The sequence below is a fragment of the Phaethon aethereus genome, assembly GCF_964289735.1.
Source record: "Phaethon aethereus genome assembly, chromosome: 23".
NCBI classification, from domain to species: Eukaryota; Metazoa; Chordata; class Aves; order Phaethontiformes; family Phaethontidae; genus Phaethon; species Phaethon aethereus.
The window spans coordinates 4,117,698-4,130,799 of NC_138599.1; the positions used below are offsets into that span (position 1 = coordinate 4,117,698).

Consider the following 13,102-nt stretch of genomic DNA (forward strand, 5'->3'; position numbering starts at 1 on the left):
TAGATCCATATGATTCTCAGTCCATTAAGTAAAAATAGGTAACAGAGCAGAGTCAGTAATTTAATCCATCTTTCCTCCTACTTGCAGAGCATCTTTCAAACCCATTTTCTCTAGGATGTTCATTTTCTGTATGGATTTCCACATGTTATATTCTTGGAAATATCTTTTAAGGGTTTTCTGGAAAGTGCCGTGCTACTGTTCTTGCCAATTGCACGCTCACTGCATGTATGAGTGTGAAATTTGTTTGTTAGCGTTTGCATAAGCAACTTTGTTGTGTGCTTCCTGCAAATTGTTTAGGGAAGTTGTTGCTTGTGTGTTAACACATGCAGTGAGCAAATAGAGGGTAATTTATGAGACCAGTTCATCCCGTACTATGCCAAACCAAACTAAATCTGGTAACTACGGAGGAGTGTGTTACATTATCTACCCGTAGGTAACGAACATCTGTAAAATGTTTTTGACATCTTCAGAATTAGGAGGTGGATATGATTTTTATTTGAGAATCAGTGAAACCTCAGGCATGTGTTCAACTTTTCTAGGTTTTGGGAAAGGAAGCGATCCATTTTAACTATCTCACTGTACATCCTATTGTGAGAAGCAAACTTCAGTTTGCTATATATAAGTGGGCTTAAATTATAGCCCTTAAGACTTTGATTGTACTAGCTTCTTTAATTCAATTCCTTATAGTTGTAATTCCCTTTCCTTTTTCTATAGCCTACTCTTCTGTCGCTCAGATGTGGCTTGCTTTCTAATGCTCAGAAGATAACAGGGTACCGTAACAACTCAGCATGGCAGAGTTAGCATGGAGTTAAGCCTTGGGTCAGCCCTGGTTCCACTGTAACCTGCACGTTGCAGAGTTGAACAGTACCAACTGGAAAGACCTCCAAGATGTTTGGGCTGGTCATAAAAAGATTTAACTGCTGAAGGAAATGAGTTATGTAGGGAAAAATGGAGGTAGCATGTGGTATTTTGAAGAGTCTGGCAGGAAGAAGAGGCATCAAAAGAGAAGAAACAGCAAGGAAATATGAGTTTTCCTGTTCCATATAAGTATGTACGTAATTGGCTTTCTGATTTAGGTGTTAGGGTATTTGCTGAAGATACAGGATGAGAAGTTCCATTCCCCTAAATGTTTCATAATTTCTGTAAAACTCTGAAAGGTCTTTCCCCATTATGAAAGGGGAACTTTTCTTTTAAATCATGAAAGCTTTTCTTTTTTTTTTTTTTTCCTCCATGCCCAACTCTAACTGGTATGGGAAAGGATGATTTGAAACAGGAAATGATGACTTCATTGTCTGTCATCATGACTCCCCTCCCAGTGCCCCTTCGTTTTTGATGATCTTTAATGTAGTGTTTCCTAAAAGATACGATTCCACTTTTGTGCATCCTGTTGAGAATAGTTATGTTTGCAGAAATAAAATAGAGGAACAGACTGGGACTGTATTGAGAACACACCGACGTCTCCCTCATTTTTAAGTTCAGGTTTAGGTTTTCTAAGCTCAGATCATTGTTTTAAACTCTCAGAGCCAACAGGAGAGAATGAGTTCATTCTCATAGCCGTTAAATCTGTGGTCAGGTGAATTAAAGAGTCGGTGGAGAAAGACACTGGTAGGCCATTGTAGTTCCCTCCGCTACTGGTAAATGGTAACTGTCTACAGCCTGATTTTACTGGGGATGAAAGTCCTAAGTGTGGCACTGAGTGCATTGCTTCAGGAAGCCAGATTTGTCCACTGTGCTAGTGGGTGGGTAATGCTCCGCTTCAAGGCATGGGTGCACTTGCTTTCTGTTTGAGCTGAAGATTATTAACCTTGCTCTTTCTTTCTTTCCGCAGTACTGCCAGTAACTCAAACCGCAGCACGCCTGCCTGCTCCCCGATCCTGCGCAAACGCTCCCGGTCCCCAACACCACAGGACTCCCAAGGAGACACCATGGTGGAAAAAGGCTCAGACCACTCATCAGACAAATCCCCTTCTACGCCAGAGCAGGGTGTACAGCGTAGCTGTTCCTCTCAGTCAGGCCGCAGTGGGGCCAAGAACTCCAAGGTGAGGAGCGAGCAAATGACTTTGGTCAAGATGTGCATGTATCAACAGTTCTAAACTCTCTAATGAGGTACACCGTCTTTGTCCTGTGCTTTTTTTTATGGCTAACTTCCTCCTTCTTCCCCCATCATACTTCTGAAAATTCTCCTAACTGGGAGCCATTTGCATAGGTCAGACTTCAGCACAACTCTATCATCCTTTCAGCGACCTGAGTCCATGAGTTGCTGACGGCTTGTACTGCAGTTCTGTGGCAGCTTATGTAGGCTAACCTTTTTGCAGTCAAGGCACCATTTCCTTGGGAGGCTCTGTGTTTTTGAGAAACACCTTGAAAATCAGCTGTTGCAAATACTTTTTATCGTCTGGATCATGAAGGGCCTTTGAACAAATAATGGTCCCTCTGTGCAGACAGCGTGTGAAGGGCCCATGCATTTCTCCAGTTCTGTCTAAGCCCCGTGTTGAGATGAGGTTCAAGTTGCACAAAACCAGTTTGCCAATCCTCTGCACATTGCCTCCTATCGGTGCAGTACTATGAATGTCTTGGCCAGGGTAGATGACATTTTCCCTAGAAAGGTATTTGTGTCTTTTGACCATAGTGGAAACAGCCTTGTCTTTGCTGTACTGAGGACGAGCGTTTCAGGTTTTGGGGACTCTTGATTTTCTGTGAGCAGAGGGACCTGGTGAAACACACAGGAGGGCCTTGGGAGCCAAACGTAACCTCTGATTACAACCCTAATGTCAGTGGTATATTATAAGATAGTTAGCTGTCAGGAGCACTTGTGTTTTTCCAGATTTTTGAAGTGAAATATTTCAGCCGGAATAACTTCAGGGTGTCACAGACATAATTGTGATGGCTTGTGTGAAATGAGTTGTTAGATCTTTCACCGATTTATTGCTGCATTGTGTCACGTACACAAGAAGTCTTCATCCACATCTCTTTGTGGTCACTGTCAGCAGAGGAAGCAGGATTCACTGGCCCACATTCACAGGGCTGAATTGATCTCTCGCCACTAAGAGGGGAGTATGCGAGTTCAAAAGAGGGGCTGAAGGGTTTTCTCAGGATGAATCATTTGAGCCCTGTGAGTTCTGAGGTTGCCCTTGAAGTCAGACTTGCTTCCTGTGCACCCAGTAACCTACAAACACTGCCCCAGGGTGGCAGGACCAGACGACACCCTCGTGCCTTATGGTGCCAGCAGTCCGTCCCCAAAAGAAAGCCATGCAGGTGGGAGGCAGGGCACGCTATGTTTATAGCCACACCGGGGGACACTCTGTCAGGGAAATGGCGTTCTTGGTAAGGGAGAATTACAGAGAGCCCATAAAGTGCTGTGATTTAAGGCCATGGGAGTGCAATTTTTCCCAACATGGTGACTACTGAAGCTTGACTTTAATTTGTGGTGCTTTCTACAAGGAAGGGGGGGGGGAGGGGGAGGGGCGCGTATAATGCTTTCTGTTGGGTTTGTGGGTTTTCCTTCTCTTGATTTGCGAGGTAATTTTTCTTCTTTCCTTAATTTCTCTCTTTTCATTCCTGCATGCTTTCTCTCCGATTAAGTCACACAAGCGCCTCTCCAAAGTAAGCCTTCTTTTTTCTCTCCCGTCACCCACTGTAGAATTGTCTCATCACTCAGAAACCTTCCCCGTGCTACGAGCGGTGACCCCAGTAAGGCATTCTCCTGGTGCGGCTGCGAGAATGTCAGCAAGAGCTGAGCCCAATGCCTGTAGCTGAGAAGCTGGTTTCACTTCTATCACTTGGATCTCATTAATATTTGCTCACATGGTGTGAGAACTGGCCTGTTCATCACACTCCTTCCATTACTTCCAACTGATTTTAGGTTTTAAGGTTTGCTTTCCCTCTCCCTGGAAGTGAGCTGCTGTCTTTGCCAGGGAGAAATCTGCTGGCTTTGGTAGGCTGAACAGTGCTGTAATCCCTTCTCTTTCCTCTCTTCTTACTTTATGCCTTTCAGAAACAAGAACTGATCTCCATAACGTCTTGCCTGCTTTTTATGATGGATAGTAGTTTTGTGGCCAGTGATCTTACTGCTCTTGCATGCTTCCCTGTGTGATGTAAATATTAAAGATCAGTGATTTCAAATGAACCCAGCTTAAACCTGTTAGAACAGACCTGTCCCAAATGAATTGTGAGAATTCATGGGCTCGCTCTGAAAGGTAGTATGTAGAAAATCCCTCTGTGGGTGCTTGGCTTGGAGATAAGCTCATTTGAGATTTAATCTCACATCTCTATGCTACCCTCAGACGAGTGTAAAAATCAGAAACGCAGATGGGTTGTTTATTAGACAAAGTGCCGGGCTGTTGGCATTTCTACATGTGTCTGAGTAAAGTTAAAACCAGAACGGCTTGGATGGCTTCATAATCTGTGAAATCAATGCCTTGGCCTTTCCCCAGTTGATGCCTTAGACTGAATTCTAGGCAAGTTCTCAGAAAGCAGTGAAGTCTACAGTGCTGGCTTCCTGTTTTTCCTTGGTCATAATGCCATTTATAACCAGCCTGACCTGGCAGGATTGCTGATGTCTGCTGGAAGCTTCTTTATGTCTTTTTTTAGACATTGGCTTTTGCTTGGTAACTGTAGCTTGCATATAACTACAAATGAGGACTATGGGACTAATGTCTCAGGGGAGGTGTGAAAGAAGTTCTATGGAAAATGCAGGTCTGGAGTAGCAGAGTCCTGAAAGGATTGCTGGCGACTAGAGGTGTATGGGTCAGGGCAGGTTGTAGCTAGACTATGGTAGGCTGGAGGTGCTTTGCCTAAGCTCTGGAGAGATTTGTTAGGAGCAGGACTGGTGGGAAGAACATCAGTAGGGAGTGATGTATGTGTAAAATGTATGCATATTGGTACTGTGACGTGCTTGCAGCCAGCTCCTCGCTTTTCTGAGAGAAAACAACCCCACAACTTTAAGGCAATTAGAGAAACAAGAGGGGAATGGACTTCAGGTGAGTTCCAGTGCTAGGAAGCCGGTGCACAGAGGGAAGGGAATCCTGGGCATGACCTCCACCAGCCTGTGTCAGAGCCTCCTGCCGGGCTCTCCCATGGTCTGTGCACACGGTAAGCCTAAAGCAGTGTGAAGGCTGGATCTCTTTTTTTGTGCTCCACAAGGTGGCTTTCTCTGGTACAAGTGAGGAATCTCAGGTGTCATAAGGCCCCTGATTCTCCTCACACAGATGATGATGGTATCTGGTCAAGACAGGGAGAGGTTAGGAACAAAGAACTTAAGGTCAAAGATTTTAAAATCTCCTTTCTCAGCCTCTTCTCTTCTCCTCTCCCCACCCGTCTTCTGCAAGAAGAATGGTCTGCTTTTCCAACCGGTCTTGCTAATGAAATGAAACGAAACAGCTTGAGCCCATGAGTTTGACGCTGTGTTTATACAATTGCTGACAGATCTGCTTGAAGTCCCTTGCCCTCTTTTGTCTGTCGTGTTAATTGTCGTGCTGCAGTGTTGCCATCAGAGGGAGCGCTTCACCAGGAGATTTAAGCACTGGATTACATCTGTAGGGAATCTTTTCCGGAGCTTGCTTTTCCATGCTGTCCGCCAGTGTGGCAGGGACCAAACCACCTATAGGCCTATGTCAGCCATAGCCTTCTAGTGGCAAATACTGCTGCTTCTGGAACAGCTTTCTGAACTCAGCAAAACCCCCCTTTTTGCTAGCAGCCAACAATGAAATATGTTTTTTTAACTCTTTTGCTCTTGCCCAAGGATAAAAGTGATTGCATTGCAAATCTCTCTATTGCAAATACTTCAGATTCTTGCCATCGTCTATCGTTAATATTAAATGCTGAGTATAAATAATCAGGTTGGGGAAAAGATGAATTTTGATGTAGGCCCTGGAGACTGTAGAACAGTTTAGGTTGGAAGGGATCTCAGAAGGTCTCTAGTCCAAGCCCCTGCTCAAAGCAGGGCTGATGTGGGTAGATCAGGTTACTCTAAAAGCCAGCCGCATTTTGCAAATATCCAAGACTGGAGATCCCACAGCCTCGTCAGGCCCCTGCTCCAGTGCTTAACTACTCTTGTTGTGAACAGGCTTTTTCCTTCTATTCGAATAGAATTTACCTTACTGCAGCTTATGACTGTTGCATCTTGTCCTTTCAGTGTGCGATTATGAGAAGAGTTTGGCTGTGTCTTCTCATTTACCCCTCCCATTTGGTGGTATAATCCCCCTTTAGGTAGTAGGTCATGAAGTTCTGGTTGTTTTGGACTGGGGTGAGGGATTTGGGAATAAATTTAATCAATTTCTTTGAGTTATTTGGCCCTGGGCCTTTAGAAGCCAGGTGAATAACATAGATTTTGGAAGTACATAGGTCAGGAGAAAGGGCTCTGGAATCAGAACCTCTGAGGCTCTGCCCTCACCCTAGTTCTGTGCCTCTGTTTCCCCAGTTGTCAAATGGACTTAGGGGTACTTCTAGAGCTCTATGGCATATTACACACTTGGCAAAAGGTTCCGGTTCCCCTGGAAGCAGCAGTGTGTAGGAGTGAGTTGTGATCCTGCTCCCAGTAATGCTAAAAGATGGAAAACTCTGTTGGCATCAAGTTAGCAGGCCGAACCTCATATGTGTGATCCACTGCTTCCCATCTGCACTGTAAAGCTGTAATCTTCCATAACACTATATGCAAATATGAGATCATTAACCCATGATGATTTAGAGGCAACACTATATTAATTAAAGGGTCAGGGAAAATACCCCATTTTTTGCCTTCCCCAAGTTCTCTTAAGTTCTTTCTGATTACAGCCACCATGTAACTATGAACTCTGGTATCTGCTCCTGTAGCATCGTCTCTGCAAATCGGTGACATCTTTTCCACTTCTGTATGCAACTCCATTCCTTTGTTACTTCCTTATTTTCTCTTTTCAGTTCTAATGCTTATTATGGTTTCTTTTTCCAGTATGACAGACTTAACCTGCTCAAAGTAAGAATATGTTTTTCCTTTTTCTTTCTTTTCCCCTCCATTATACAGTCTCTTGATTTTCACAGTTCCCGTCTCCCCATATTCTGACTCTCAGTGAGTTAAAAAAAAAAAAAAGGTAAATAAAATTGAAGATAAATTTAAGGACTTAGATAGTCTCCCTTCTCTCTGGATTACTGGTAGGTACTGCAGGTAGTCCGTTCTACCTGCAAAACATAGGGGTGAGGAAGAAGGAATCTCCTCATGTTTAGAACACTTGGTGGAAGCAAAAGATGAGGCTTGGATGTCAGTATAATTGTGTGGAAGAGCTTAAGAAAGGAGGAGCTGCAGAGATCCTTTACAGAGAAGCCACAGTTTGGGGAAATTCAAATGAGGGGGAAGAGTTACTGCAATTAATGCAACCGAGGGGAATGAAGTTCTGTTGCAGTGTGCTGATACCACATGTGAACCCTGCTTTAGAAGACACAGTGACAGCAGTGTTTGTGTTTTTTCTATGTGAGCAATAGTTTTATTATGAATTTTTCCCCCCCAGAAATTTCAGAGTTATGCCTTTTGCTTATTAAGGCAGTCAGATGGCAAAAGAAATCTGCAGGAAAATCACTCCATCTTAGACCCTGTGCTCCTGAGATCAAGGTGATGTGTACATGGATTAAGATTAATTCACCTGATATTTTTTTTTTTTTTTTTTTTTTTTTTAGTGTAGGCTGAATTGCATAAGGCCTTTTTCCATGTCCTACTTGCAGAGAAGGATGACTTCAACCAGATCCTTTAAGAATGGGAGGGTATGGCCAAGTATGGAAAAGTGTAGGAAGTAAGAGGAAATTCCTCTGGTTAGTCGATGAGCCATACTGTGTATTTAGTTCTTCAGTTCATTTCCTTTCCCCAGGATTTGGGGAAAGGCCGTAGGGGTGGTGTTCTTTTTTAATGTCAAACTTTTTTATTTTGGCCTGTGGCATACACTTATGTTACTGTGGGGTTCTTCGTTAGAGACCAGTGCAGTGAAACTGGCAGAAATGCCCCAGGCTGCAAGGGATCCTTCAGAAATGTTGGCTCTGTGCCTGAGATCCAGATGCCAGAAAGGTTGTCTGCTGGAGGGGCATATAGGGAGCATAGGAAACTGAAAGCAGGGAGGTGTAGGGAAAGAACAGTGTCAACAACCCCACATCTTCATAGAAATCTCTGATCCAATCTGATCTTACTAACACTTCACACTTTCCTACGGTAAACATCCTGTACGTCGTTGGTCCTCTTGTGGGCTATCCCAGTGCAGGTAGTTTCTGTGTTTCTGTGAATATGAACTTAGCTCTCTGAGCAAAACTTCCACAGGCTCTTCTACAAGCCGGAGAACGGTATGTTTTCTTTCATGTTCCAGACTGGGCATAAAGCTGTGAAAAATACTCCCAGTCCCAGGTCAGAAGCAAGAGGACTTCAAAGAAAGAAATGCAGTGAAATATTGCTTCTGTCCTTGTCCGTTAGACTGAGCTCCCCCAAGCGTAATGTAGCCATGCCATTGCTGTTTGGGAGAGGGGGACGGGCACAGCTGTGTGGCTGCTGACACACAAACGTCCCCGGCAATATGCACTGTAACTGACCACTGTTACTGGTGAAAGGCTACAGTGCCCCCAAGCTTCATTGCCCTGAGGAAAAGCCACCCTGAAATGGGGGATGCCTATACTTTCTCTCAGTTCTGCTCAGTGTTCTGGCATTGGAGAGCCAGGCTGGCTGGAGTGGGAGTGTGAAGGTTATTTCTTCCTCTCTCTGTGCAGATAAATCTCACCTCCAGCTGAAAATTGCCAAGTGTGACTTTCCAAGCTGAGCTCGCTTTTTTGTACGCTCCAGTGTGATGTGTCGCCTGTCCTCTCAAACCATCCAAAATGCCATGATAAGGACAAAAAAATCACACGTGCAGATGATGCAAAGCACTGTGCACTGTAATTAAAAAACCCCAAATAACCCAAAAAACAAAACAACCCAGCATTTTTTTTTTCCCTTAGCTTTTCTGTTAAATTTCTTCAGCAGTTTTCCTGGCTCTGTATGTGTCTCCCTTTTAAAATATAAAATACTATTGAAAGTTTTGCCTGATGGCTTTTGTGAGTGAAAATGTGTCCCTGCCTCCTGGTAGTTCTTCGAGGGCTTATTTGCACAGGGTCAGTTCAATGCAATGTAATTTTTGCAACCTAGCCAGCAGACATGGAAGAATGAAGCCTGTACAAGAAATGGCTGGCAATGGTGGTGATTAGCTCCTCCGCTGCTAGCGGGCGCTGCTGTTCTGCAAAAATGATTACAGCATGCGTGCGTGAGTGTGTGTGTGCGCATGCATGTGGACATGCACACGTTATCCTGAATTGTTTCCTATTATGGACTCATGCTTCTGGATTTGTTCTTTGTTCCTGTAACTGGAAATAACTGTGTTAGATCACACTGTGGAACCCATGGAAATCTTCTGTTTAATCCCACTTTCACTTCACTAATTACACAAACCAGACTGGACCTAGTTTCTCTGTCCATCTTTCTTTTTTGATCCTAAGATCTCTGTGCTAACTAATGCTTCTCTTTTATTTTGTCCTTACAGAAAAGCCAGAGTTGGTATAATGTAAGTACTCCAGTTTCTCTTGTCCCTGGGCGAGTATGGGCTGGGTACCTGGGTCGGGGGGAAGGTGCAAAGGGGCTTTGCAGTGGCACTGGGGCATACTGACCATTTCCAAAAAGAGGAGATGGAAATGGCTCAGAACTGGCAAAGGAGGACTGACATCCTGAGGGAAAGGATGCCAGAGACAGAGCGCAAAAGCTTTGTCTTTTCAGTCACTCTTCTGATGATCTCCACATCCTGTGCCGTCCGGTTTCCGAGCAGAGTTGGTCTTGATGTGGTGACGGACAGAGCTGCCACTGTGCAAACCCTTTGCATCTCTCAGGGTGGTGTGGGCCAAGAGAGGAATTATTTTCTGTTGACCTCACAGAAACACATATCATCTTTTGCTTCTGCCTTGATCTTATTTTTGTTCCGCAAGCACGAGCGGCAGTGTTTTTGGTACAAAGCTGGTGGTGTGCAGATTTCCACAGTCGATGCCACCTTTGCACGGTTGAACCCCTACCCTTCAAACACTCTAAAGTAGATACCAGCAGTACCATGATTTTGTAGGCAAATGCAGTAGCCACTCCATGTTCAGCAACATTCCTACCTTCCTGCAGCCTAAGACATTAGGACCAGTAATTTTGGCTGATACGGTCATGGTCAGAATTGACAGAAGCATGAGAGGCCGACTTATTTACTTGCTGTATATAATCGGCACCAGGATAGTAGCAAGGACAGGAAAAGACGTGATCTCTCAAGCAGAGAGAGTCATAGAGGCGATGGCATTAAGAATGAAATATAAACCGTGGTAGGGCAAACTAGTGGAGAAGTGGCAGATAAAGGAACGTGGAGTGAGGTGTTTTGGGCAGATGCACAGGCCCAACCAGGCTGCTACAAAAAACTTGAATCTGTGGCTATGGCTAAATAGGTAACTTTTGCTATTACACAAGAGCTGCTTCTGACTGTGGCTGCTCTGAGATCTGTATCCTGCTGCATGATGCTCTGCTGTGGTCTGCTTCTGTGGGTCTCTTGTGTTTTTGTGTCCTCTCTATCTTATCTTTCTGTTCTCTTGTTTTTCCTCCATATATTTTCAGCATGAGAGACAGTACATCCGGAGAGTAAGCACTGGCTGTATTTTTTGTGGTTTCCCCCCCAATTATTTTCCTTTAGAAAACAAAGCAAAACCATGTTCTAGTTAGTAGAGACATTCTGGCCAGATAAAAGCAGCAATGTGGAAATACAGATGGGCTGCAAACTCCAGGAAGGCTGTCAGTCCTACTTGGCAATATTACTACCATTAAACATTTGCTAATGATCTCCTTGATATAGTTTCCCTTCTTTGCCAACTCCTTCCAGGCAGGATTTTTCTGGCATTTGGACCATTCTGATTCTTCTATTCCTTTCCCCACTGAGAACAGCTGTAGAAATGAGTCTGTGCAGGCTACCCCTTCACAAAGCCTTTCAATTTCCTTTACGCACTTTCCCCCATTTTCATTTTATGTAAACTTCACTAGGCTTAGAGCAAACACCCTCCACACAGTTCTTTGTGTCAGTTCAGCAACCCTGGGTGCCAGGCAAACGGTACAAACACAAACAAAAAAATATAGTCCTTGCCTCAAAAAGTACACGGTCCTCAAAGATGCCCCTAGCGTCGGTGGTCAGAATGTCAATTTTCTAAGATGACTTCATTTTTTGCTGCTTTTAAGTGGTCTTTTTGTCCTTGTAGCACTGTATCCCTCTTTGCCAGTTGGAACTCTTCCTTCTCCCTCTCCTGGGTTCCTTTTTGTCTACTTTTTCCTTAAGATGCTACCCACCTCTTTTGCCTTGCATGTTCTCCTTTTGATCCTACCAATGCTTTTTGGGATTGACGTCCCTACCAGATTGGAGAAGTGAGAGAAAAGGGGTGAACCAAGGTCATGAGACCTGCCCTTTCTTGGTCTTGGTATGCTTTCTCTGCTTTGCTCTCCGGAGGACAAACGCAAACTGGTGTGGGTGTGCTGTGAGATTTAGAAAAGAACATCAGTTTGAGAACAAATATACTCAACTTTATGGAGTTTGCTTTGTGTTCATGTTCTTGTGGTGGAAGAGCAGACCATCACTGGGCTGGCTGAGTTCACTAGAAGTGGAAAGAAAAGGTCCCTGAGGTGTTTCTCGTGCCTTTAATGAGGAACCGCAGACATGGAGACTCTGGTTTACAAGAGCTATTACTCTTATGGAGTAAAACTCAGTTTGTTGGGTAGCTGTGGTCTAGGCCCCACCCATCTATGCTTAGCCATCAGTTGTGCAGCTTGTGTGTATCTGCTTTTGACTTGTGTGTCTGCATGTTGAATTATTGTTAATTGATTTATTATTTAAAAAATAATTTTAAAATTTATTAAAAAAAAAAAAGAATAGACCTCAAAATCAAATTTTCTTCCTAATTTTGTTTACTGAAATAGGTACGCGACTTACTCTCTAGACCTGACGTGCTTAGAGAGGTGGGAAGTTTGTGTTTCACTTCCCTGATGCCATGAAGGGGGAGGTCGCACTGGCTAGGGCTTGGCAGGAACTCCACAGTTGGTAAGGGAATTTCTCACCCAGCAGCCATCATTAAAATTTGAGAGAAACTGGAGATGTTTTGCTGCCAAGGGTAAAAGCTCTCTCGTTTGTTCTTCTTCTTCTTTCTGGGCTTTAGGTGAAGGGCTCCATTTCTGAGCATGGAGGAGCTCTCAGTTTTTGTGTCTTGAGGTCAGCATACAGTTGAGGCACTGAGCCTAGCAAGTCTGCCATGTTTTTTTCTGCCTACTTCTCTCTCAGTTGTACTGTCAATCCTTCTACTTCCCTGACTGTCCTTAAATTAGGATGTACGTCTCCAGTTTTCTGCAGCATTTCTAGCTGCCGCTCCATAGCAAGACTTGCTTCTGTAAATTGCCTGTGGTCCCTGTGCTGGTAGACACCCCGGCATCAGGAAAATCTGAGCATACTCTCAGAAAAAAGAACAAGATGGTCTTGAAAAGTTAGGGCAAACAGCTGATGCCAGGGAAGAAGTGAAATTTATCTCTGTCCTGGAGGTTTTCATTTTACTCTTTAGATCCCAAGGTCTGCCCTACTCTCTACTCCTTTCCTTTGGGTTTATCTATGAACATTCCTTTCGCTTGTCTTCTCTTTTGGAACCATGCTTAAATGTTTTTCTTCTTACAGCTTCTCCATATAACTGACCTGAACCACCCCCTCCCCACCTAAGTGCAGGATAGCCCCAGAGTGGTTAGTGGGGAGAAAAATTTTACAGTGAAAAGACACTAATTGTCTCTTTCAGGTGTTCTTTAATACTACTGGGAACATTTGCTGTCCTAATAAGTCTGAAAAAAATCACCAAGAGCACAGTTCTACCCACTTGTCTTTGGGAGAGCAAAGTCTGCACTGAGGATTGTACAGAGTGGGACGGGAGCCCTGCACCTGCAGTTCTGCAAACAAATGCTGTGCACACAAGGCAACTTTCAGCTTGGGTTGTAAGAGGTGACAGTCTCGAAAATAAATCCAGTCAAATGCAAGGAGGTAGCCATGTAAAGGAGAGAGTCCTAGGTTTTCCTTTGGGGGAACGCTGT

At 44.1% G+C, this 13,102-nt stretch overlaps 1 protein-coding gene across 6 annotated transcripts in view; it reads left to right on the forward strand.

The window, feature by feature from the left end:
- The window catches only part of GRAMD1B (GRAM domain containing 1B), a gene marked incomplete at its 3' end in the record, with an annotated part of 98,544 nt that overhangs the window by 63,917 nt on the left and 21,525 nt on the right, over positions 1–13,102 (forward strand). For 3 of the 6 annotated variants that reach the window (XM_082009990.1, XM_082009991.1, XM_082009992.1), the window contains exons 3-4: positions 1,829–2,039; positions 9,519–9,539. In XM_082009990.1, coding sequence (XP_081866116.1) covers positions 1,829–2,039; positions 9,519–9,539 — 232 coding nt within the window. Of the gene's footprint in view, positions 1–1,828; positions 2,040–3,582; positions 3,604–6,925; positions 6,950–9,518; positions 9,540–10,612; positions 10,637–13,102 lie in introns of all 6 variants that reach the window. The other 3 variants (XM_082009987.1, XM_082009989.1, XM_082009988.1) reach the window with 3 other exon arrangements.